Source organism: Vigna unguiculata, chromosome 5, assembly GCF_037176805.1.
Source record: "Vigna unguiculata cultivar grain cowpea cultivar isolate G323 ecotype 2 chromosome 5, ASM3717680v1, whole genome shotgun sequence".
NCBI lineage: Eukaryota > Viridiplantae > Streptophyta > Magnoliopsida > Fabales > Fabaceae > Vigna > Vigna unguiculata.
The window spans coordinates 12,443,086-12,468,406 of NC_140796.1; the positions used below are offsets into that span (position 1 = coordinate 12,443,086).

A 25,321-nucleotide genomic window follows, 5' to 3' on the forward strand; every position below is an offset into this window, starting at 1 on the left:
GTGAAAATGTCATTTTGAGATTCTAGAGGGATCGAGTAGCCTTACTCACTGGATGAAAATTTTCTTGTGACAATTCAATGACCTCATATTGGTTGGGTTGCTAGATGAGCTTTGTTCTCGTTGGGCAAATTTACATACTTTACTTCTTGAATGATGCACATATACGATATGTGTATCAAATATGACACGTATCTGATACACCGATATGCTAATTTTGAAAATAATAGGACACGACACGTGATATATACATATTGAAAAATATACAAATTGTTTTAGAACCTTGAGAAATATATGATTATTCTTATGTGAATCTAAATAAAAAATCAAATGTATAAAATATTTTCAAATAAAAATTTATAAATTATTATCATCATAAAAATATTATTGGTTTAAATATTAGATACTTCATTGATAAGTATCGATAAAGTATCATAAAGTATCAGATACAAATACGTGTTGGACACAGATACGTGACAAAATTGAAGTATCGGTTGTACTTGCTTCTTGGACAACCCTCTCCTTTCGATGGACAAAATTCCTTTTATGAAAATCCATAAAGTAGAGAAAGTGGTTAGTCATTGAGCGAGCCACAACACCCTCTGCTCCTTGTAAGCTCCATCGTTGTGTGTGTGGATAAGTTCTACAAGTAGAAATGAGAAAGTTAAGCAATCATAAAATCTCAAGGTTTTGAATTGGAGGTGATATCAATCCCTTATGTAGGTTGAGCTTATGTCTCATTTGGTGTTGTATCTCTCTAATGAGTACAATATTGAAAGTCTACTAACGAATGGTTGAAGCATGCTTCAATTAGAAATGATTTCAATCCCTTAAGTGAGTTAGATTCATGTCTCATTTGATGTTGTGTCTTTCCGGTGAATAAAGTTTTGGATTGGAGGTGATTCCTTTTAAACTTATATCTTATTTGGTGTTGTGTTTATCCGGTGAATCCGTTATAGAGACCCCTTAATAATGCAATAAGAAAATAATCAATGATAGAAGATAGAAGAGTTGGTGAACAATAATGATAACTCGGACCAAAACATGTTGGAATCAAACAAGTTTTTTAACTTTGTACGAATATCAAGTTACCTAATCCCTCCAATGAAAAAAAGGTGTTGCTTTTAAAAGTAAATATACATTAGGAAAAAAAAAACAAATTCAATTATCAAAGAAAAGTTTATAATAAACTAATCTCCACCTAACACACGTTGAAAATGCTAATCCCTGTAAAGAAACGCTTTGCTTATGAAAGCAAATATATATGTATTGGAAACGCACTAACAGTCTTAGCTGAACAAAGATGAGTCTGAATGCACATGAAGATCTAGCAACTGAAGTGGAGGAATCACCCTCTTTTCCTCCGTCTATATCATTAGATAACGTTCAAGAAATGGTAAGGAATAATCCTTTTCAGGTTCCTGAAAGATATTTGGCCAGTCAAGAAGAATTGGAGAAAGCCAACTATATGCCTCACCTTTCATCTGAGATCCCTGTTATTAATTTAGAATTGCTCTTAAATGGAAACAAGGAGGAGTTGTTGAAGTTGGACGTAGCATGCAAAGAATGGGGTTTTTTTCAGGTCATTCTTCACCAAATTACTCTTTTTAACCATCACCGCTTACAAATTTTAAAGATTTCATTCAAGCCTCTATATATTTTGCTTTATTCGTTGTCCAAAAACTGAATGTGGTAATAATAATGTGTTTAGAGATTTCTCATCAGATAATTAGTGCATCACTTTGACATACTAGTAAAAGTTGGATATTTACTTCTTTTCATCAAATGCTCTGCTTGAGACTGCAATTACCTTTGCAGATTGTAAATCATGGAATGCAAAAATAACTTAAATGCAGAAAATGAAGGATGCAGCATCTGAATTTTTCAATCTTCCAATAGAAGAGAAAAACAAGTATGCAATGCCATCAAATGAGATACATGGTTATGGTAAGACTGGCGCAATTTCTGGGGAGAAATCATCTTAATCACTGATTGCATAGTTATCTTCACACTAATATCTGTTGAGTTGTAATGCTGTCAGTTCCATTGGAATCTTGCCAGCGAGAAATTACTGTATGAACTGACACTATCACATGTTCATGGTTTGATTGGACACAAACATGCACTTGACATAATACATTTTTTCAAGTTACAGGAAAGAATTAATTTTTTTTTTGGATATACATCATATGAATATTGATCAGAATAATTAATTAACATGTTCTAATTCTAAACCCAATGATAAAGGAATTCGGTGATTTCCAAATTCCCTCACAAGGTTTTAGGACCACTTCACTGTGTCCCTCTAGAATATAAAGAAATGAAGATTTGGAAAGAAATAAGATTAATTAACTTTGAAAAGAAAATATGAATAATTTGAAAAATAATACACTTACTGAAAAAATTATCTTAGCTAACTTCCTTAAAAAAATATGAACTAGTCGAAAAAAGATTTGGAAATAGGACAGTTTGATACATATGGTATCTTAGTGGTCCCCCAGCTTGTCAGTCTCAAACCCATTGGTCAGAAGAACAGGTGGTAAAAGAGGACCACAATGCCTTAAAAACATAAATTCCAGCAATTTAACCACATTATTCAAATTCCAATACACACAAATGGCAATGGAAATTCATGACAATTTTGGGCACACTTGCCTTCCAAATACAAAACATTAAATGAATGTCCACATTTGCCAAGTTCAATTTTCCTTCTCACAGCTAATTTATTAAAATATGGAATTTGGTCTTTGGAACCCTATTAGTGTGCAGAGAGTCTCTAAATCAAACTACAATTAGCACTTTTTCTCATGTAACATGAAAATTGCCTTGCCAAAGATAAACTAACACCTTACAGCAAAAGCAAAAAAGACCAACAAACACATAAAAAAAGGACATGCAAGAATGTAAGTTTCAGGTCTCAGCTGTGTCTGAGCTTATTACAGTCTCTTCAATTGAAGAGATAGGTAGTTTGCTCCCTGAGCTCAGTTTGTGCACATCCTGGCTGGAGCAAATGAAGATTCTTCTCACCATGTTACAGAATTCACTACAAGAACATAACAATCATATCAATCATTATACTTTATATTTATATTAACGGTAAGAAAGAAGTTATTGCATGAATAATTGGTTAGTGTTCTTAGAGATCCGACTAAAGATAAAGGCAAATTCAGAACATACAAATAGATGTAAATCCAACCTTATAAGTCAATTTTGTGCGTATCTTTCTTCCCTTTTACTAACAAGGTTATGCATGTTCCTAATTAAGTTCTAACACTTAATGTTTAAGCACATATTCCTTAATAACTTTTTATTCATTTTCTGCATTGCCTATTCTCTAGACAACACTATTTATTACTGTGTATAAAGAGATACTCACGGCCATGGATCATCACCAACAAGCATCATATCCCCTTCATCATCAGTGAAGACAATTTCCCACTTGTTCCTGTGTTGAAGCTGTCTCTTTATGTCGAACATCTTCTCCAATTCATCTACAAGTTGTTCATAACCATCCAATGTGGTCAAGTCCACAGCACGACCCACTGCAACCCCCTGCATTTGAACCTTTTTGGCATTGGAGCCCAACAAAAAGGCTTACGTCAGTAATTTTTCATACAACACTATTGTTTTTATCTAAATAAACAACACATGTGACATGTCAAACACCTTAGTGCAACTTCTGCTACAAATTTGCTTGTTTTGAGTCTCTTTTGGGGATACTTGTGGCTGTTCTTGTTTCCATTCTTTGGAAGCCTTTGAGATATCAGACTCGTGGTTTGCATCAGTTCTGCCCTCAGATGCTACTGCAGATGCATGATCTACAGAAAGAGAGTTGCTCCTTGTATGATCAATAAGGTCAATTCCAAACAATCTGCACCCTGTTGCAGGCTCTACTTTGCTGATCTCCTTGTCAACCTGGTCAAGGCAATGGTCACTGTTCAATCTTTCGGAGTGAGCTTCTGAAATAGGCGAAGGAGAAGGAGAAGACAGCCAACTTGCTTTTCTCTGATTCATTGATATACCGTTGCTGCTGTTGTTATTGTTATGATGCCACATGTGAGCACTACTTTCACTCCTTTTGCTTTCGTCCATAACACCAAGTTGTGTAATATCAGACTGTGTCAGACCAGGATCCCAGAAAGTAGGCGCAATTAATGGTGTGTCTCCTTCGAAAGTGAAATACCAGTGTCAAGAAAGATTAATCAGTACAAGACTTGGGAGTGAAACATCAATTTGGACCCTGAAATTAGCACCACCTGGAACTTTGGTCCTTGATATATTATGAAAAACAACAACTTAGTCTTTTAAATTCAAACCACTAGTCAGTTTAGTCCTTGGTATTATGAAATGGCAAATTTAGTTCCTGAGTTTAGCTGTAGTTCAGGACTAGATTCTTTGTTGGAAACTAATTTGATTGATAATGCCAATCATAGAGACTAAATCGACCACGGTTATCAAAGTTAGGAATTAAACTTTCTAGTTCACTATTACGAACCAAGTTGATTGGTGATATCAAATTCAAGGACGAAATTGATGTTTTATTTAGAACTTGAAAGGATTAAAAGAGGTAATTCCTCACCAAGATCTGAAACTTCACTTGCTTGTCGAGGCCTTTTATTCTTTATAACAACAGTTTGAGATGATATTTTTGTAGGTACAGAAGCCAGAATGGGTTCTATCTCCCATGGTGAAACTCTATCAGGTCTTGGAAAAGACGTAGGTTCATCCCATTGAACCTGTAAATAGATGATGAGAATAGATTCATACCACAGAACCACAAGAAATAACTATGGTGAATAATTACAAACACAAAGACCACAATACCTTGAGTGATCGCCATTTTGAATTTACCCAATGAGGGGAAATATCCTCTACTCCGATTACTGTGCCCGAAATTCTGATAAACCATGTTTTAGAACATCTAAAGTGAAAATGTCACACCACAAAGACACAAACTGGAGCAGTAAATTTTGGTACCTTTTGTCTGTTTCAGTAGAATCATCCCCTTCAAGCCTCATCTTCAATCTCATGCCAACATTACATTTTTGGTTGATAGCCTCCAAGTACTTGTTCACACTTACAATAAACTGGCTTGTCCTACGCAAACAAAATCAATCTCCACATCAACAATCTTCCTTTGACTACTCAATAGTAACATTATAGTATGGATTTCTAGTTATGTTTGAAAAGAAAAAATGACTGTATACATTAGAGTTTCTACTCTATACTTTTTGCAACAATTAGAACTTTTACCTTGGCTTATAATATACAACAAAAAGTGTCTGAGTTGCTACAGCATGAGATGCAGTTGCAAGAACTCCTAGGTGCATGCTCTGACTAGAAATCACAGATGATGGCATGCTGCTTTGAACGGGAGTAAGACGCCTCACTCCAACTCGCAGTTCTCCGTTGCTCCCTCTACACACAAAATCTTATTTAACTAAAGCTTGTATATCCAAAGAGACAAAAAGTATGGTTTTATAGTTAAAGATTATCTTCTGAACCATGCGAAGGAAACCAAGAAAAAAGGAAAACATAAAATCAAATGTATGTGTATAAGTATGTACCTCAGAAACACAAAGGTGTCTCCAGCAACTAATCTCTTGGAAGTCACAAAAGTACTCCATCCGGTTGTGAGCAAGTGTCTACGAGGTTGACCTGGATAGAAAGGAAAATAGTTCAAAGGCAGCAACATTAGGCCACTAGTAACCACAAACCAAGACCCAAATGAAATTTTTTCTTATTTTTTACCTCTAAATATATGCTTAAAGCGCCATTCATATCCATGAAGATCCTTAGCAACCAATTCTTGAGTTGGGGTTGATTTCGACATGTCCTGAGATGAAACAAAAAAAAAAAAAGGTTAGAACATAGCCTTTGTAAAATCAATAAAAAGTTAAACCAAAGCGACAGTGGTATTACCAATGCTGGAAGACATTCAGTAGCATGCTTCCGAAGGACAGAGAAGCCACCATGGGTGCTTGTATCAGAAGCGGTTAATACCTTGCAGAAGGAGTGAACTCTTGGCCTTGGAACTTCAGAAGGGCACGGATCAGGGCTTGTAGGCTCAGTTTGCTAAGACATTTGTTCCATTAGAAATCTAAATAATAGAGAAAAGAATCTAAGGTTGACCATGAATTTTTTGAGAATCATAAGGGGTAGCTACATCCTTACATTATTTTCCGGCACCAGAGTAATCTGTGCATAAACCTCATCTGTTTCTGGTTCGGCCTAAACACGTCAAAATTCAAGCCAACTTTTAGTTTTCCATCCAACCTTTATGACACAATTCATGCCAATCTAATCATTTTATCAGAAACCAAACAAGATATCTATGAAATAGAAATAAGGAAATTTAAAATAGGAAGTAGAATCAGAAGGAGAACACTTAATTAATTAATAAAGAACTCGAGACCAAATTTTGCATGATAACTACAAAACCAAGATGAATATTTGACCTTTTTTTAAGAACCAAACAAGATTTTTCATTTTATTCTCCTTTTCCTCGAAAAATAAGGGTGAAGAAAAACGAAAGAAATTTGGATCAGAAAGAAAATTACCAGTAAATGGACGTTGACGACACGACAAAGGATCTCGGAGGGAAGTTTGAACAGTGGAATCCTTTGATTTAGTTCCTGATTTGTTGATACTTCTAACTACAGCCGCAAAAGCATATAAAGTAAAAAAGCAGTTAAACAAAATTAGAAAGAAAAAAGAAAAGCCTCAACCAAACAAACATGCATCCAACAACAGCACCACCAACATTCTGAGACAACCTACGACCCCAGATAAAAAAAAAAAACAAAGATTTTTCCTTAAGTAACTAAAAACCAACCTGTTCCATGTGTCCCTGAGGGAAGTAGAAGACCCTTTGGCCTGCACGAGGAATTTCCACATGGGGTCCTGCACACGCCTTCCACAGTTGCTCGTAGAGCTCATCTCCTTCACCACGGTGCAACGACATCGTTTAAAGCTGAAACGAAAAAGTGTTGATATTGCTGTTTGGTGGTGGTTTTGATTTTCAGTTGAGCGATGTTACTTGGATGAACTAATCTAAATCCGTGACATCATTGATGATTGTCATAAGGTTGTAGAAAGCAAAGTAGTAGCAGTAGTGATGATGATCACCGTGTGATGGTGTCACAGATGATAACTGAAACGAATGATTATGCGTTGACAGGGAATTTATGAGAGGAAGCAGCTTTTGGAATCGTGTCTGCTATGCTACCTCCTGCTACCGTTACAGACAGCTCTGTCTTTCTCTCTCTATATATCTATATGTGTATATATATATATATACACTCAGTATCTCTTTCTGTGAGGAAACGGCGTTCCTCGAAATGCTACCACATAACTACTCCGTTGGAAGGTGTGACCATTTTATAATAAGACCCTGTCATAATCCTTACCCTTGTGTTGTGTGGCGTAGCACCTGTGGACACTGTTTCTATCTATTACCAACATCCAGTGAAAAAAAAAATCTTATAAAAACTCTTTTGTGAAAAATTATTTATTTCATTTTAGAGGAATCTTATATTATAATGTGACATTATTCGTATGATCTATCACAATTCAAAAGTTTAATAATATTCATATTTTTATAATTTTCATTTCAACTTTAATTTCTATAGTTTAATTAATATATTAAAATTTTAATTTTGAGACTTTTTATATTACATCGCCATGTTTTAATATAACCTTATAAAGTTTAGATCTCAATTTTAAGATCTTGATTATGAAGATACTTTAAAGTTTGAACTCTAAAACTTTTGTATTATAACTATAAATAATTGTGGTTTATGTGATTTTTATTAGATTTGTTTCTTATTGTGGAAAAATCACATAAAATGTATTGGTATGGAACATTGTCATCTTAATTAAGCTCTCATCTTTCTATTATTGATCATGTCTTCATGTGCTATAATATGCATAAGATCTTTGAGGTAGTAATTGTAAATCTAAATTACAAGATGTAATTAATGATGGAAACGAGAAGTGAGATAATGGGAGATGGATAGAACATGTAGTAGGGGAATGGTAAATGTGATTAGCCAAACTATCCAAATAATCATGTATCAGAATGTATTAAATTAGTTTTTATCTCATGTTTATTGTGAATTGAATTATTTGGAATACAGAAATATTTATTAACGAGAGTTATTAGGGCATATATAATTTTTAGTTCTTTTGGATTTTTTTTTAACTTAAAATAAGGATTTTACTTGTTTAGATCTTGAATCGAACCTGATTTAGAGAAAAATTATTTATTCATATAAATAACCTTTGTTGTTGAATGTCAAAACCAATCTCATATTTTCTAAAAATTGAGTAAAATCAAAGAGGCAAGAAGGGGAGAGGATATAGATTGTTGCTAGAATGAAAAGTAACCAAAAAAGATTAATGGATGTCCTATTCATGGACATGGAAGCAAACAAAGCAAATGAAAAATAGACATATTAGACTTTGCAACATGTTTAGGAGCTAACCATATAAGATTAGGGACAATTTTACCTAATTTAGGAGTCAACTATAAAATGGGGATAAATATAACATAAAAGTTAGGGTTAGAGTTTTGTAAACATAAAGACTTAATGTGTTATAAATTCTAAGAGCTATTATAGGTTGACGATGTTTTTTTAACAAAGTTTTAACAAAGTTTCCTATTTAGGTAAAAAAATACTATTTTAGTACTCTATTTTAATTCTATTTTTAGAAAGTTTGTTAAGTTTGTCAAAATATTTTTTGTCAAAAGATAATTTCCCAAATTGTAAACTGGTTGGATTGGGGGGATTGGCAAGAACAAGGTTTTTCAAGAATCAATCTATAATGTGGTTGTTGTATATCATGTATATGAGTTGGAGCATCTCGAGATGCTTCATTTATAGATATATAATATTATTTCCTGATAAAAAAATGTGTTATTCTGTATAAATATTATAAAAGGAAACTAAAGATATATGCAAGACCAAACTAAACTCATATTGAAAGAAAAAAAATAGTTCTAAATTAAAATTACTTACAAAAATTACATCAATTATAAAAGAAAAAATATTTAATCAAGTAATATTTTGTCTATTTGTCATCGAAAAATTAACTAAATATTCTCATATTTAATTTGGTCCTATAAATATGTGAAATTTTAAAATTTATTTGTGTACATATTTGAGTACACTTCAACCATTTTCTATCAAATTCCAAGAAACAAACATTTTATAAAGTACACTTCAAACATCAATAGCAAACATTCTATTAAAAAAGAAAATTGAATGATCATCATACATAGTATCACATTCAAGCCAGAACCAATGATGTTAAGATGCTCAATAGCCAAAGTGACCATCATAAGTTTTGTAACAAAACAATTATGATTTCAAAATAAACATGAAAAATATACTCTCACAACTATTCAACATAGGCAAATTTATTTCAGTTTAATTAAAAGTATTAGTTAAATTTATTTTATATTCTTATTTTATAAAATAGAGAAAAACATTTCTAAATTATTAATAATGTTGATTGAGAGGTTGTTCATATTTAAATATAAAGACATTTTTAAAATAATAATAGTAAATAGGATTGAGTTAGTTGAAATTTATTTATACTTAAATTTATTAAATAAGATCATATTATCATATGTTTGAGTTTAAAAGGAACTAAAATACTATGTCATTGGTGAATATAAAATATGGATTGAGAATAAAAACTAAACATGATGAAAGTGAATAAATAAATAAAAGTGAAAGTAAATAAACAAATTGAGGATAAATAAGTAAATAACATGTGAAAGTGAATCTTAACATGTTTGGTAGAATAAAAAAAAAAAAAAATGGTTTCTAAAGTTTAATTAATATAATAAAAGTAAAATAATTAGATTCTGTAACTACTCAGCCCACTAAATTCAATTTATAATTAATTGTAGTATTGGATTTGAACAACCAATTAATTAAAGTAAAATCTGGAATAAATTTGTACATACAAATAGATTTCCAGCTCAGCATTAGTATTAACAAGTCAGTAATTAATAACTAATATTTCGTTTAGACAGTGTGAGAAAAGTGAAATCTCATATATATTGAGAAAGAGTATGAATCAAACAATTTATTTATTATTTTAATATTAACTTGTATTAATTATTGTTATTAATGTAATAAAAAATAAAACATTCATAATCGAATTTAATTTTTTTTATCAATTATATAAATAACATCTCAAAATATCCATTTTTTTTTCATGATCTAAGATATTATGTCACTAGTGCAGATTGGGGTTTTTAACTCGTCTTATAGGACTCGGTTACTGCAGGACCGAAGTCTATAAGAAACGGTGGCACTTTTGAAATTTTTCTAACCATTTTGTCTCGGGTCCAAGTTCAACCGAAGCATATAACCAGTTTTATGCTTCGGTTCTCCATCAACCGAAGCCTATAACCCGTCAGTGGCCCCTAGTATTACAAAATTGTCATTGACAACGCATGATTTGGCCTCGGGTAGCAAAGGACCGAGGCCTATAACAGATGATTTGGCCTCGGGTGGCAAAGGACCGAGGCCTATAACACTTTATGCCTCGGGTGTTTACAAAATCGAGGCCATATCGTTTATTTAGGTTCAAAAATCGCGCGAACCCATCATTGTTCATCTTCTCTCTCGCGTGAGGCAAAGCTTCGCTCTCCGCCATCGTGCCCTTCGTCACGATTGCGTCCTCCGTTGCCCTCCATCGCCGATTGCGCCTCCGTCCACGAAGCTAGCGTTGCTGGTCTTGCTCCGCCACCGAACAGCAGGCGAAAAGGAAGTAGATTCCGCCATCGTCGCGCGCCCTCGTTGCGCCCTCCGTCGCGCCTTCGTTGTGCCCTGGTTGCGCCCTCCTGCGCGCCACCGTCACGCCTCTGGTGTGCCCTGGTTGCGCCCTCTTTCGCGCCTCCGTTGCGCCCTCTGTCGCGCCCTCCGCCGTGCCTCCGTCACCCCACTTCGCCACGGTCCCCCACATCCACCACTTGGCGACAAACGTTGCACTGCTGCTCCATGCCACTGCTCCGACGAGTATCTTGCGCCTCCTTCACCATTTCCAACCACCATCGCACTGCCAATTCTCCCCGGGGTAAATTCAAAACGCGTTATTTTTTTTTTTCGTTTTGTATATTTTTTTATGATTTAGGTAATTGTTTTGAATTTTGATGAGGTTTTTGGTTGATTTTTGCGTTGTTCTTTTGCTATTTTTACGGTCTCTTATTTATTTTATTGTCTCTTATAGCTCTTAAAGACCTCAGTATCGTGGGTGTGCATCATCTTCCATTGTCATTCAATTTTCACGCTCCCAGGTTCCTAATTCTATTATTTTGTAAGATTTTGTTGTCTATTATGTATTAGTAATATGTTATATATATGTGGTTTATTATTTACTTAAATATTTGTTTGATTTGTGAGTTAGCCTTAGTTTCCCGTTTGAGATTCAATACGAAAATTATGTATTGTCTCCGAGTTTTCATTTTGAAAAAACTACATTTTTTTAAAATTAGATATAAGGGGATACAATACTAATAATTTAAATGTATTGAATCTTGAATTGTCCGATTGGACAGTTTAAGAAGATTAATCACTTTCTAGTATTTTATTAGTATATATATATATATATATATATATATATATATATATATATATATATATATATATATATATATATATATATATATATATTAAAATACATATCTTAAAATTCATGAATATTTGTGAATTGGGTTTTGTATTGATCTTCGGATGCATATTTGATTGTGGTTTATAATCACTTTCATTTCGTGTATCCTGAAGGTCAATGCGAAATGCTGGCAAAATTTTGTGAATTTTAAGATATGTATTTTAAGAGTAATATGTACCAATAAAATAAAGAAAGTGAATCTTCTTAAATGGGATAGGGTCATATCTTGATTACGACGTGAACATTGATTCAAAGATTACTGAAATTGTTCACGCAATTTCAGTATGGATCGAGATTGGATTAATTTACCATGTATTAGCGCTGAGTATGAGAATGGAGTATAGGAATTTATAAAATTTGCGCAACATTATGTGGGGAGAAGTGATGATGAGGTGAGTTCAGATGTCCTTGTGTCAACTATTTGAATGGAAGAAAATTGAATGCAACTCAAGTTAGGGAACATCTTATTTGTGATGGTTTCCTTATAAGTTATATAATATGGACATGGCACGGCGAATTAATACACATTCCAACTGTTTCTCGGACTGAATATCTTGCCAATTCCTCCATGAAAGAGCGACGGGAAGAGCGATGTGAAGCGCGAGTAGAAGAATACAATATGGAGGACATGATACGGGATGTTGGCGCAGAAGCTTTTGCACAAACGCATGTGTATGAGACGATGTCTGATGATGCGAAAACTCTATTGTATGTTGGCTCAACTAAGTTCACGCGATTATCAGCGGTTTTAAGACTTATGAATTTGAAAGCGACCAATGGTTGGACAGATAAAAGCTTCATAGAATTGCTCGTGCTCTTGAATGAAATGCTTTCCGAAGGAAATACTCTACCCACTCGAAACTATGACGTCAAGAAAATTCTTTGTCCGATGGGTATGAAGTATAAAAGGATACATGCATGTCCTAATGATTGCATATTATACAGAAAAGAATTTGAAGATTTGAAAAAAATGTCCAAAGTGTGGGTCATCACGGTATAAACAGAAAAGAAACAGTGCAGATAATGGTCAAATAGAGAAGGAAGGATCTGCTTTGAAAGTAGTCTGGTACCTTCCAATCGTGCCCAAACTTAAGCATTTGTTTGCAAATCCTAAAGACTCTAAAAACCTTAGATGGCATGCAACTGAGAGAAGATGTGACGGACTCCTTCATCATCTAGCTGATTCAATGCAACGGAAAAATATTGATCAGGAATTTCCCATGTTCGGTGAAGAATGTAGAAATATTCGTTTTGGCTTAGCTACCGATGGAATGAATCCATTTGGTAATTTAAGTACAAACCACAGTTGTTGACCTGTTATATTATTCATTTACAACTTATCTCATAGACTCTGCATGAAGAGAAAATACATGATGTTGTCTATGATGATATCTAGTCCAAAGCAGCTTAGAAATGACATAGATGTATATCTCAATCCTTTAGTTGAAGACTTGAAGTTGTTGTGGGTTGATGGTGTTGAAGTATTTGATGTTGTTGCTTCTAAAACTTTCATTATGCATGCAATGTTATTTTGCACCATTAATGACTTTCCAACTTATGGTAATTTGTCAGGGTACAGTGTCAAGGGTCATAAAGCATGTCCTATATGTGAAGAAAACACTGCATCTCATCAATTGAAAAACGGAAGGAAGACCGTGTATCTGCGCCATCGAAGGTTTTTACAAGCTAATCATCCTTATCGAAGGTTAAAGAAAGCATTCAATGGACATCAAGAGAATGACAAAGCACCAACTCCATTAACTGGCATTCAAATTCATGAAAAAGTTAATAAAGTACATCATGTATTTGGTAAAACGTCCAAGAAGTCATTTGCATCGAGCCCTTGGAAGAAAAAATCAATATTCTTTTACCTTCCATATTGGTCGAAGTTCGAAGTTAGGCATTGCATAAATGTCATGCATGTAGAGAAGAATGTGTGTTATAGCTTGATTGGTACACTACTCAACATTCAGGGAAAGACAAAAGATGGAGTAAATGCTCGTTTGGATTTGGTTGAAATGAAGATCCGAGAAGACTTGGCACCAAGGGAGGTTGGTAGGCGCACTTATTTGCCCGCTGCATGTTATACTATGTCCAGACAAGAGAAGATAAGTTTTTGCTTATGTTTAAAGAGTGTCAAGGTACCTCAAGGATGCTCTTCAAATATTCAGAGTTTAGTGTCCATGCAAGACTTGAAGCTTGTTGGCCTAAAGTCTCACGATTGCCACATCTTAATGCAACAATTGTTACCTGTCCTATTCGTGGAATTTTACCCAAAAATGTTAGACAAACTATAACGCGTTTGTGTGCATTCTTCTCTTCAATTTGTAGCAAAGTCATTGATCCTTTAAAGTTAGATGAACTTCAAGCCGAAATTGTTATCATCTTGTGTCAGCTAGAGATGTTTTTCCCTCCATCATTTTTTGACATCATGGTACATTTACTTGTTCATGTGGTGAGAGAAATTAAGTTTTGTGGACCAGTATACTTAAGATGGATGTATCCCATTGAACATTACACGAAGATTTTGAAAGGGTATGTGAAAAATCAATATCGTCTAGAAGCTTCAATAATCGAAAGATATATTGCTGAAGAAAGTGTTGAGTTTTGTTCAAATTACATGGCAAAAGAAAAATCGATAGGAGTTCCTCACAAATCATGGTTGAACAGGTGTTCTATAAGTAACAGCATCCGAGGTGTGAGTGTGGTTACCAAAAATCGCGAAGAGTTTATGCAAGCACACCTATACATATTGAACAACACAAATGAGGTAATGCCTTACTTATCTGCACACAAAGTCATTGTGAAAGAGAACAATCCAAGACAATCAGAGAAATGACATTTGATGGAGCATAATAGAACATTCATGCCTTGGTTTAAATCTAAGATTTTGAAAGATTCACAATGCTCTGAGACTTTGATGTGGTTAGCAAATGGGTTGAAATTTGATGTCATCTATTGTACAGGTTATGAAATCAATAATTGCACATTCTATACAAAGTCTCTTGATGATAAAAGCACGGTACAAAATAGTGGAGTCAGTCTTGAAACTGAGTCGCTACAATTTTCTACATCTAAAGATCAAAATCCCGTAGTAGAATCAATGGCATACTATGGTGTAATACAATAGATATGGGAGGTTGATTATACCATGTTTACTATTCCACTGTTCAAATGTAAGTGGATTGACAATATATCATGGCACAACAAGCATCTCAGGTTTTCTATGTTAAAGATTCTGCGTCTGAACATTGGTTTCTCGCTCTTCATGGAAAAAAACAGATTGATCCTAATGAAGAGAATATGAGTGATCTTAATATTGTTGTCACCCACCCATTTAGAAGAACGATAAATGTTGATGAAATCCATCTAGTTGATGATGTACATGCAATTCGAGAAGATCACGATGAAGGAATATACATATGACCAATCAATAACTTTATGTATGAATTTCATATTCTTGTTAAAATTTAGGTGTTTTGTTAAATAATGTTTTATATATTATTTTATATGTTGCTTATTAATGTTTTTTTATGTTTTCATTTCACAGATACATGGCTGAACATTATACTTCATCAAAGGATGAAACACCTACTAAGAGACCCACCAGAGGAGCCACTAGGTTGAGAGAGCTCTTAATTAGAAGTGTTAAAGGTCAAAAAACACATGTTGATATTAACGTCGACACTGGTGAGCCCAGTGGTCGTTCTGGGGACGTCTTCAAAAGCTATTTAGGAATGTTGGCACGAGAGAGAATATCAATCCTTACGCCATCTTTTGATCATGTCACTGAAGCTGATCGGGAAATGATATGGTAAGATTTATTGGTAACTAATAGTAATGTTATTAACGTTTGATAATATGATAAATATTGTTGATGACATTTTCTATATTGCAGCTAACATTTGATATTCCAAATGTGTCGACGCTTAAACAAAAATGTTTGTCATCGGTGACTGAGAAATTTTGTGGTTTTAAGACCAAGTTGATGTCTAGGTATGTCTTTGGACATAAAAAGAATGAAAATCCATTGTTGAAATACACTTGGATTGATGAAGACACATGGCGTCAGTTTCTTGAGCTTCGGACATCTGAGGGATGACATGTATATTTATTTGAAATCATCAATAGCACAATTGATAATTATGCAAAATTTTAACTAATTCATAAAGTGGGTTTTATATGTTACAGGTAAAGAGGAAAAAGGCTCAAAGCATAAGTGCTCAAAATAAAAACCCACACATATTATCTCGTGGTGGGTATAGAAAACTTGAAGAGAAGATAATGATAGAAAAGAAAAAATCTAGGCCCCCACCTTCTGAGGGTGAAGATACTGAGCCTCCTTCACCACCATCATGTCATCAAAAGTGGAAGTTAGCCCGTTTATGCTCATCGGGCAACTACACTTCTGAATCTGCACGAGAAATCTTTGAGAAAATGGTAAGATACAATTCTTATCTAAATAGCTCGTTCATGTTTTATATTGCATTTTTTTAATAAATTTTTTTGTTACATTGTAGGATTCATTGGTTAAGCAGACCTCCCAAGGAGGATTCATTCTAGAAGGTCGTCATGACATACTTGCTGCTGCAATTGGACGACCTGAGCACCCTGGACGTGTGCGTGGTGCTGGATCAGGAGTCGGCATACGCCAATTTTTTGGTTCCTCCTCTTGTCAGTCTTCATGCAGTCATGGTGCTGATTATGAACAAAGACTAAAGGAAATGATCACGGCGTAGGTGAGAGAAGAACTAATGCGCCAATTTAAGCATTATGGCATTCGTTCGCCAGTGGATCATCCGCCAGAACTAGACCCATTTGTGCCTCCCACGGGTAAATTTGTTTTCTATAAGTTATGAATTGAATAAATGATATTTAATAAAGTAATTGAATAACATTAATAAATCGTTGACTCTAACAGGTAGAAGCGGAAAGGGGAGTTGTTCAGCTCCACCCGGGGATGACATGGATGACACTCATCCATGTCAGCTATATATTTGGGATGGTACAAAGAAGACACTAGTGGCTCGTGGAAAAGTATGAGGCAGCCACATTTCTTCATGGCATGGAGTTATCAGGGGATGAGGTTAAGGTCACGGTAGAGGAGGTTCTCATGCCGTTTGCTTTAGTTCCTGTGTCAACAGATGAGGTGTATACTGTGGCACAGGCATTCCAGTGTTTCCTCGCCTGGCCTAGAGATTTGGTTGTTACTAACCCCCGGTACAGACTCTTAAACCCACAAATATACTACATTTTTAAGTTTACGTGTTTATTATATTCAAACTTAAATTATATTCCATTTTAACTGAAATTGCATCAATATAGGAAAAACCTCAATCAAAGAAGATTCTTCTCTCTTTGGACGATCCTCTTGGTGGATTGCTCCAACTTGCAGAAATCATAGCTGATAAGCCGATGCAAGTTCCTTGGGATGCTAACATTTCTGGGAGAGATCTTGACATCCCACTTTACTTGCATTCCCAAGATATCTTGGAGCTTGCACGGGGACAAGAGGAACTCAATATTACCATTATTCAGTTATGGATGATGTAAGTCTTTTAGTCATTATATATAGTTATTTGATATATTTATCTATTTACTTATATCAAATCAATTTTTGGTTTAGGTATCTGTCTGGTGTCACTAAAACTATGGGGCTGAATGATCTATATGGGTTTATAGACCCCCAACTCACCCATGAAGGCAACAAGTTTGATGACATCCAAGCATATGTGACCACATGCTTTCAACGTGGAAAAGAAATTTATTTTGTCCCTTATGTTGCTGGGTAAGTCATTTTTGTTAACTTATGAATATAATTAGTCATTTTAATGCATAACAATGAATTTATTTTCTTATCAGGCATCATTGGCAGTTATTTGTGGTTTTCCTAAGGGAGAACCTTGCTGTGTGGTTTTACTCTTTGCATCGCCTTCCCCTAACCATTTTAGACAAGTGATAGATTGGTAAGAACCTCAATATCAATCTTATGAATATGACATATTATATAAAAATATCCTAACTTATTCCTTATATCATAGTTCAATTGTTGCACATAACATGTTGTTAGGGAGATCAACGGCTAAGGCAAAAGGTCTTATATGGTGTTCTCTCCAGGTTTGATATTTCTATCCATATCTTTATAATTGTTTGCTTGATTTTCTTCCTTAATTGTAACATTGTTGATATAATGTAGTGTAATAGACAAACCGGCTCATATGAGTGTGGTTACTATATAATGCAATGGATGACAACCACTGTGCGTGCTCGTATTACAACAAATTGGAAAACGGTAATATATATTTGAATTAAAACGAATATTTTGCAATATTTCCTTTTTATATACTAACTTAACTTAATCTATTATTTTGTAGACATTCAAGAGTCTTGCCGCAATTCCCGCAAAGTCCATCAAGTTTGGTAGGATAGCATGTGCCAAATATATAATTGAAATGTACAATAGTATTGATTAGGACATGTATCTGGATTGTAAATGATTTGTATTTGTCTTTTAAATGAATTTGAATTGTGGATGTGTTATAAAATATTATGTTCTGGTATGTGTTGGGTGCTGAACAAAATTTGCAGGTTTAAATGTGGGAATAACACCAAAACAGAAACTGCATTAAAAAAAACACCATATTAGGCCTCGATTCATACCAGAACCGAGGCAAAAAGGTGACATATGGCCTCGGGTAAAACCAAAACTGAGGCCAAAAGGTGACATATGGCCTCGGGTCAACCAAAACCGAGGCCAAAAGGTGAGCGAAGTTGCACATATGGCCTCGGGTCATACTAAAACCGAGGCCAAAAGGTGAGCGAATATTTTTAAAAAGTAAAAATAAGTTGCACATATGGCTTCAGTTAGGCCTGAACCGAAGCAGAGAGCTGGTGCTCTATGGCCTCGGGTACGCTGGAATCGAGGCAGAAGAGGGCTCTATGGCTTCGGTTAACAACCGAGGCCAAAAGCTATCCTCCTTTGACCTTGTCCCAATATGTTTCGGTCCAGAAACCGGTGCAGAATATCAAAAATAACCGCTGCCAAAACTTCTTTCTGCACTGGTGTGTTGATCTTCTCCTACAACTCATATATGCCGATCCAAACAGAATCTAAAAAAAGTGAACATTAAATTAATGGAACTGCACAGTAATAAGAAGCAAAAGTGGGTCTCTTACCTTAAACACACCTTTAATTTACCTAAAATTTTATACTTGCCAAACAGGGCGTAAACATTTATACGCACTCATGCTATATTAGGCTGGAGAATAAATTGCATTAATTGCTTTTAAGATCATGTGAAATTACACAAATACTTTTTCAACACTCACCACCATAAACTTTATTATAGGCTATAATAGTTTCAAAATACTAAGTTTGGCAAAAAGAAATTTTTTTATGTATTAGAATCGTGATTTTTCGAAATCATAAATTAATTGTTATTTCTTGAAATTTTTAAATTTCATTTGATTGATAAAAAAATATCGTAAGAATATTTGTAAATATTTTCTAGAAATAAGAGAGTAGTGTGTTGTTTTTATAATATAATTAATTTATTAATATATGAAATAAGATTTTTTTTTAACAGGATTTTCATTTTAACTCGAGAAAGTTAGATTATAACATGTTTTCGTGGGAAGTATTATTAGAAAACATTTTTATTGGATAACGTTATTTTATGTGAAATTGTTTTTTTAATCGTAAATGAAACATGAGAAGCTTACTTTTTGAACTTCATATCCTCATAAAACTAACACTATTCCTTCTACCACATGGACTAGTGAAAATATAAAACAATGTTGGCTTATTTGTTGTTTTAAAACAATTAAGGAAGCTAGAAAAGAAAAAAAAATACTTATTTTTGTTTTAAAAATCAAACCAGTCGGTTTGAAAATTTGATGTCTTAATCTAGCGTTTGGTATGTTTGAATAAAAAAATCAATCTAAAAATTAGTAAATACGTAAGGAAAATTGACTCACACAAGTCAACAGAAATATTTTCTATTAGAAAATTATATTTTTAAATAAAGAATTCTTAATCCAATGTTATTTTTTCCTTAAAAAAATAAAACGTAAAGCATTTTTTTTCAATTTTAAACCAAAAACGTCTTCTTGTTGAATAATACTATCCTATTTCGTTGAAACATAAATATAAATAGTATGGTATATATACATACGTATATATAGAGAGACAGAGAAATTTTATGTTTTCTTTTAATGCTAAAATGTTATAAAATAGGATTTTTTGTTTTTAATATAGTTAAATTATGATATTATATTTATCTAACGTTATTTCATGTATTATTTTATTAATACCATTCAACCTTAAAGTATGTTTTGACTAATTCAGTAATCAGCTTAACCTTACGAGGTAACTTCGAGAATAGGGAATATATATATATATATATATATATATATATATATATATATATATATATATATATATATATATATATATATATATATGTGTGTGTGTGTGTGTGTTTTTTTTTTTTTTAATTAACAAGAGTAGTTTTAAAAAAAAAAACTTGCCTATAATACAAAAATTGTGAGAGTAAATTGAATGTTTGAGTTAAGTGATTCATTTAAATTTAGATTATCTGTGTTTGGATTGGGGTGTTGATTTGGAGGAGTGAATTTGTGATGATTTGAATTGATTTATAAATAAAGATGAAGTTTTTTGGATTAAAAAAATATAGTATGATTTAAATGGATATGAGTGAAAAATTTATGAAAGTTTGTATATGATGTGATTGGTAAATTTTAATAAATTATAATTTTTAATAGAGTAAATTGTATGATTACTATTTTACCCTTCAATGTAAATAAAATAAATGATATTAAAATAAAATTAAAAATGTTATTTAAAATTATAAAAATATAATTTATTGATATTATCATTAATAACTTAAAATAAATTATTATTATTCTCAATAATACCTTGAAATAATTTATAATATAGACTATTTGATTTATATCTCCACATTTATTTACATTTATTTTATTTAATATAATTAATTCATTTATAAAAAATATTTATTTGAATAACAATAATAATAATATAATACTAATTATTATAATAATTATTAATATTTAAAAAATAATAATTAAATATATATGTATAATATATATATATATATAAGGATTATTGTATATATTATCTTTATAATATATTCTATCATTATATACATATAATATATATTTATACATATATATATATATATTATATTTTTTATATATATATATATATATATATATATATATATATATAAATATAATAGAAAGTAAAAAATATAAATAAATTAAATTATTAAGTACATGGTCAATGAAGTACTTTTAACGTGATGAGTTGTTTTTTCCTGCATTTCTCTGCATTTTAGAGAATGTTAAAATGTACAACTCATGTGTAAATTCGTCCTCTCAAATTAGCGCATAATCAGTGAAACCAAAGATGTCTGTAACTCACTTCTTATCTGTATGAACAATACTCATGCAGATCCAAACACATTATAAAGTTTTGATATTGTTCCTCAATATTTTAAAATAAATTAAAAAAATTTATATATCAAAATAAATATATTTCGTATATAAAATTAACAGAAAAAATTCCGAAGTCGAATAACTCACATTTGCATAGATTAAAATTATGTCAATTCTCTAACAACTATTTCTCTTAGTGATTACTATCATATATAATGTTTTGTGCTAAGTACTTTATTTATAATTTTAAGAGTTAATTATGTATCGGTTCTAATTATAATGTAATTTTTGTTTTGTCTCAAATTTTGATCATATTATGTCTTTATTTAAGAAATACATGAATGAATTTTTGTTTAAGGACTTTAACAATATATAATTCATAATTTTTTCTTGTGTTAACATCATAAAAGATTAACATGATTCATCGTTTATCATGAAAAAAAATAAAAATTCGGTTGAATAAAAAAACTGGATTTATGATTTTTAAAATATAAAAACTAATAATAAAAAGTTTAAAATGAAACGAAAACAAAAATTGAATTATAATTTAAACAGGAAAAGGGTAATTAACTTCATTTCAAAATGTTGACAAGTAAATGATCAAATTGCAGTACTATGTATTATAAATTATTGAATAAATAAAAATAAAAGTTATATTCTGTGTTGCATATTATTTTTTTTATTTACTTGCAATAAAGTATTATTTTTAGGAGAGAATTTATGTATATTAAAACCTTTGACAGATGAAATGGTAGGCAGAATAAATAGGGAGTCCGGTGTACAGTGCTGCTACCAGTAATAATAACAAGTCGGGTAGGGAGCATTGAAAAGTGTGAGGTTGCCGTAACGGAACGGCAAGATAACGGAGACGTTACGAGACGTCAGTCGCCGTTAGCACCCGTCCTTTTCCATGTCTGCTTCAAAGCAGGCAACAGGATTGGCTCAAGTTACCCGGCAATGCCATTTTCATAATTTTCTTTCCTAGTAATTCTCTTTTTTTCAGAAACATTGTCCCAATACTTTTTTTTAATCAATTTCTACCTTATTTATAAAATTAAATTAATAAAATTGCTTTTAGAAAAAAAAATAAATTATGAATTACTTTATTTAGCAACTCGTTAGTTAGAGACAGTATTACATTGAAATGAAAACAAAAATGTATTATTTAAACTGGTGATTCAAACTTAAATATGAAAATCGGCGAAAATTACGAATTTGCCACTAGTGTATATTTGTGGCCCAACTAAGCACGTTATAATCAGCCTTTGAACGGGTCCAACTCTTTTTCTCTCTCACTCCTTCCTTTTTCTATTGTTTCAGATTTAACAACATTTTCCAGCCAGAAAAAAATAAAAAGAAAAAAGAAAGAACGTTTTAGCAATATAGCTAAGTGGTCCTCCTCCACTTCTATGAAAATCCTAAAAAAGAATAATAATGGTATAGTAATAATATTAAAGTTAAAATTCATTTAAAGATTACTGTAGTATTAAAATTCATAAAATGCAGTTAAATTTTGCTTTAATTTTTCATTTATGAATGTAGTCTTTGTATTTCCAAGGATTAAACAGGTCTTTCGTCTCAAATTATTTAAAAAAACTTGTGTTCCATCCTTAAATATGTTAAGTGTTTATATTTTATAAATAAAATTTTATATCTTGAAAAAAATAATATGTACATGATTTTCATAAAATTCATATACAAAATAAGTATATATTTGTTTTGAAAACCAAATGCAATTTTAAAAATAATTTGAGAATAAAAAACTATTCAAACTTAAATTTAAAAATCAATAATTTTTATTCAAACCTCAAATCTAGAATATTCATTAATTTCAACTACCGTCAAATAGTTTAATTTATTATATGCTAAAATAAAGTAAAATGCTAAAGCAAGTTGGTAAATTCTGAAAGTTATGTTATGATGAATCATATAGTAGGTTTTTCCACTTCCCTTAAAAAACTTCACCTTCCTCTTTAATGAATTACTACATCACTTCCTAACAAGTAATTTTCTTCCTTCAAATAAACTATCCTTTCCACCCTCCTGCAAATTCCTTTCTTACAAAAATGTTAATTAAATGACGTTTATTATAATTGTTAATACTCTTCCTTCAGTAATCCTAAACTGAAATTAATTTTATTTGTTTTATTTATTTATATCTATGTCTTAAGTCAATATAATTGACATTTCTGATTAATTTATACTAACTTAAATAAATATAAATATTAAAAATAAATATGTTAATTTTGTTTGATTTTAATATTTATTTTAATTAATATTTGTTAACTCAAATATTTATTTAATAAAAATATTTAAAATTAATTTTATATTTTTTAATTTTTTTAAATTAATCTTTTCATCATATTAAAGAAATGTCCATTAAAATGATATTTATTGTCGCTTTTATATATATATATATATATATATATATATATATATATATATATATATATATATATAAATAAATAAATAAAAGTTCATCCTATTTCTAAGCAATATGACACCTTAAAGAATATGTTTATTTAAATAAAAAGTTCTCATCAAATAATCCAACTATTCAAATAATTTAAATGGTAATTGTTGATTAACACCCAAGTAATAATAATTACTTCATTTTATTTCTTTTGTAAGTGTCAAATACTTACCTTCAGATGTATGTCGTAAACATTTTTAAACAGTTTTTTTTTACAAAACATGTACAATAATAGTTATAAAGGCAATATAAATGAATTAGACCTGAAGAACAATCGCTAACCCGTAAAAGAAAAAAACAAAAAATGGGTTAAAACAGAAATTTTAGTTTCCAACTTAAAGCAACTCAATCTGTACAACCAACCAACCCGTCGGACTAACCCGTTGGTCAAGTTAGGCCAGCCTGCAACCTTTTTTTCCTTTTTAAACAAAGACATGTTGTTTCAATTCATTTGTAAATTGTGCTTTTACAGTTATGAATGATTTACCATTATCACTCATTAAACAATCTTTTGCATAATTAAGATTCTCTATGCAAACTTTGATAAGGATCATGTCCAAAGTGTATTTATTTTTTTTTTTTATGGAAAGAGTCATCTATAAGCCTTGAAAGATGATTATTTCTATATGTCTCTAGATGTCATGGTGATCTCTTTTGATGTTTACTGCCTTTTAAAGAGGATATGTAACTTTACATTAGCATTCTATATGTTGCACTCAATGTGTAGTTTAAGTTTCTTTTTGAACCTATTTTTCTTGTATTGCGATAATCATTTAAGTAAAAGGTGTTTTTACGATTATACAAGGTATAAGGTGGATGTGTAGTAAAGAGTCTTTTATCTTGAGTATTTTGTTTTATATTTCTTATATTTGATATATTATGATGTTTAATCTAGTTATATCTTATAAGATGATCTTGTAAAAATTTTGATAAAAAATATTTTAATAAATTACTTTTTGTTTTGAACATAAACTTTATCGCACTTTAATATTATTTATTGTAATTGAAATTTTTTAAATGATTAAATTTTATTAAAACTAGATTATTAGGACTAAAATTATTGAGAATAGAGAGTTGAGATTTAAGTTCTTATGCTTAAGTCCTCTATATTCTCATCAATAAATTTTAAGGTCTATTTTATTTTCGAATCTGTCATCATCGTATTCCTTAGCTTAGTATAAACATTTTATGTATTTTGACCTCATTCTCATTTTAATTTACAATGCCTTTTTGGAGTGACTTTATTTTTATAACCTAAATAAGGATCAATTGTATATATTTATGTGGTGTATCATAATTAGCCATTCTCTATTTTTATCTTCTTATTCCATTAAACCTAAAGAAGAAATCTATTAATAAATATTAATTAAAATGCAACATATTATAATAATATAAAATGTCGTCATGAATGGTTTGACTTAAATTTATAATTAAACAAAACTTCTTTAAGCGATTATGTTATTTTAGGATTAAATTATATTTAATGGGATTCTTATAATTAACCTTTTCTAGTGAGTAATTAAGTTGTTCAAAAAACAACACATCCAAGTTCATAATTTATTATACAAGGTACAACACAAATATGGATGTAAAATAAGGTGTAACTTATTCAAATTTGAATTTTTTTTTACTCTATTATACAAAGTTCAAGGCAAATCAAATGTGGGTGTGAAATAAAGTGTACCT

At 31.5% G+C, this 25,321-nt stretch overlaps 1 protein-coding gene across 1 annotated transcript; it reads right to left on the bottom strand.

The window, feature by feature from the left end:
* Positions 1-2,557: 2,557 nt before the first annotated feature.
* On the bottom strand, positions 2,558-7,337 carry LOC114185360 (auxin response factor 9-like). The gene is made up of 13 exons (XM_028073035.2): positions 6,833-7,337; positions 6,558-6,653; positions 6,172-6,228; positions 5,920-6,072; positions 5,749-5,833; positions 5,565-5,655; positions 5,251-5,415; positions 4,975-5,094; positions 4,822-4,894; positions 4,577-4,733; positions 3,664-4,163; positions 3,374-3,561; positions 2,558-3,040 (listed from the first exon to the last, which is right to left on the bottom strand). The coding sequence occupies exons 1-13, from the start codon at positions 6,959-6,961 to the stop codon at positions 2,908-2,910; spliced, it is 1,947 nt and encodes a 648-aa protein (XP_027928836.2). The 5' UTR covers positions 6,962-7,337; the 3' UTR covers positions 2,558-2,907.
* Positions 7,338-25,321: the final 17,984 nt, after the last annotated feature.

What these genes read in the sequence shown, in the direction of transcription:
- LOC114185360 (XM_028073035.2), bottom strand. Translation starts at nt 6,961, where the DNA reads ATGTCGTTGCACCGTGGTGAAGGAGATGAGCTCTACGAGCAACTGTGG. An exon ending in CTCTGGTGCCGGAAAATAAT is followed by an intron (nt 6,073 to 6,171) that starts GTAAGGATGTAG and finishes CAAATGTCTTAG; the next exon opens with CAAACTGAGCCTACAAGCCC. An exon ending in GTTGTATATTATAAGCCAAG is followed by an intron (nt 5,095 to 5,250) that starts GTAAAAGTTCTA and finishes TTGTTTGCGTAG; the next exon opens with GACAAGCCAGTTTATTGTAA.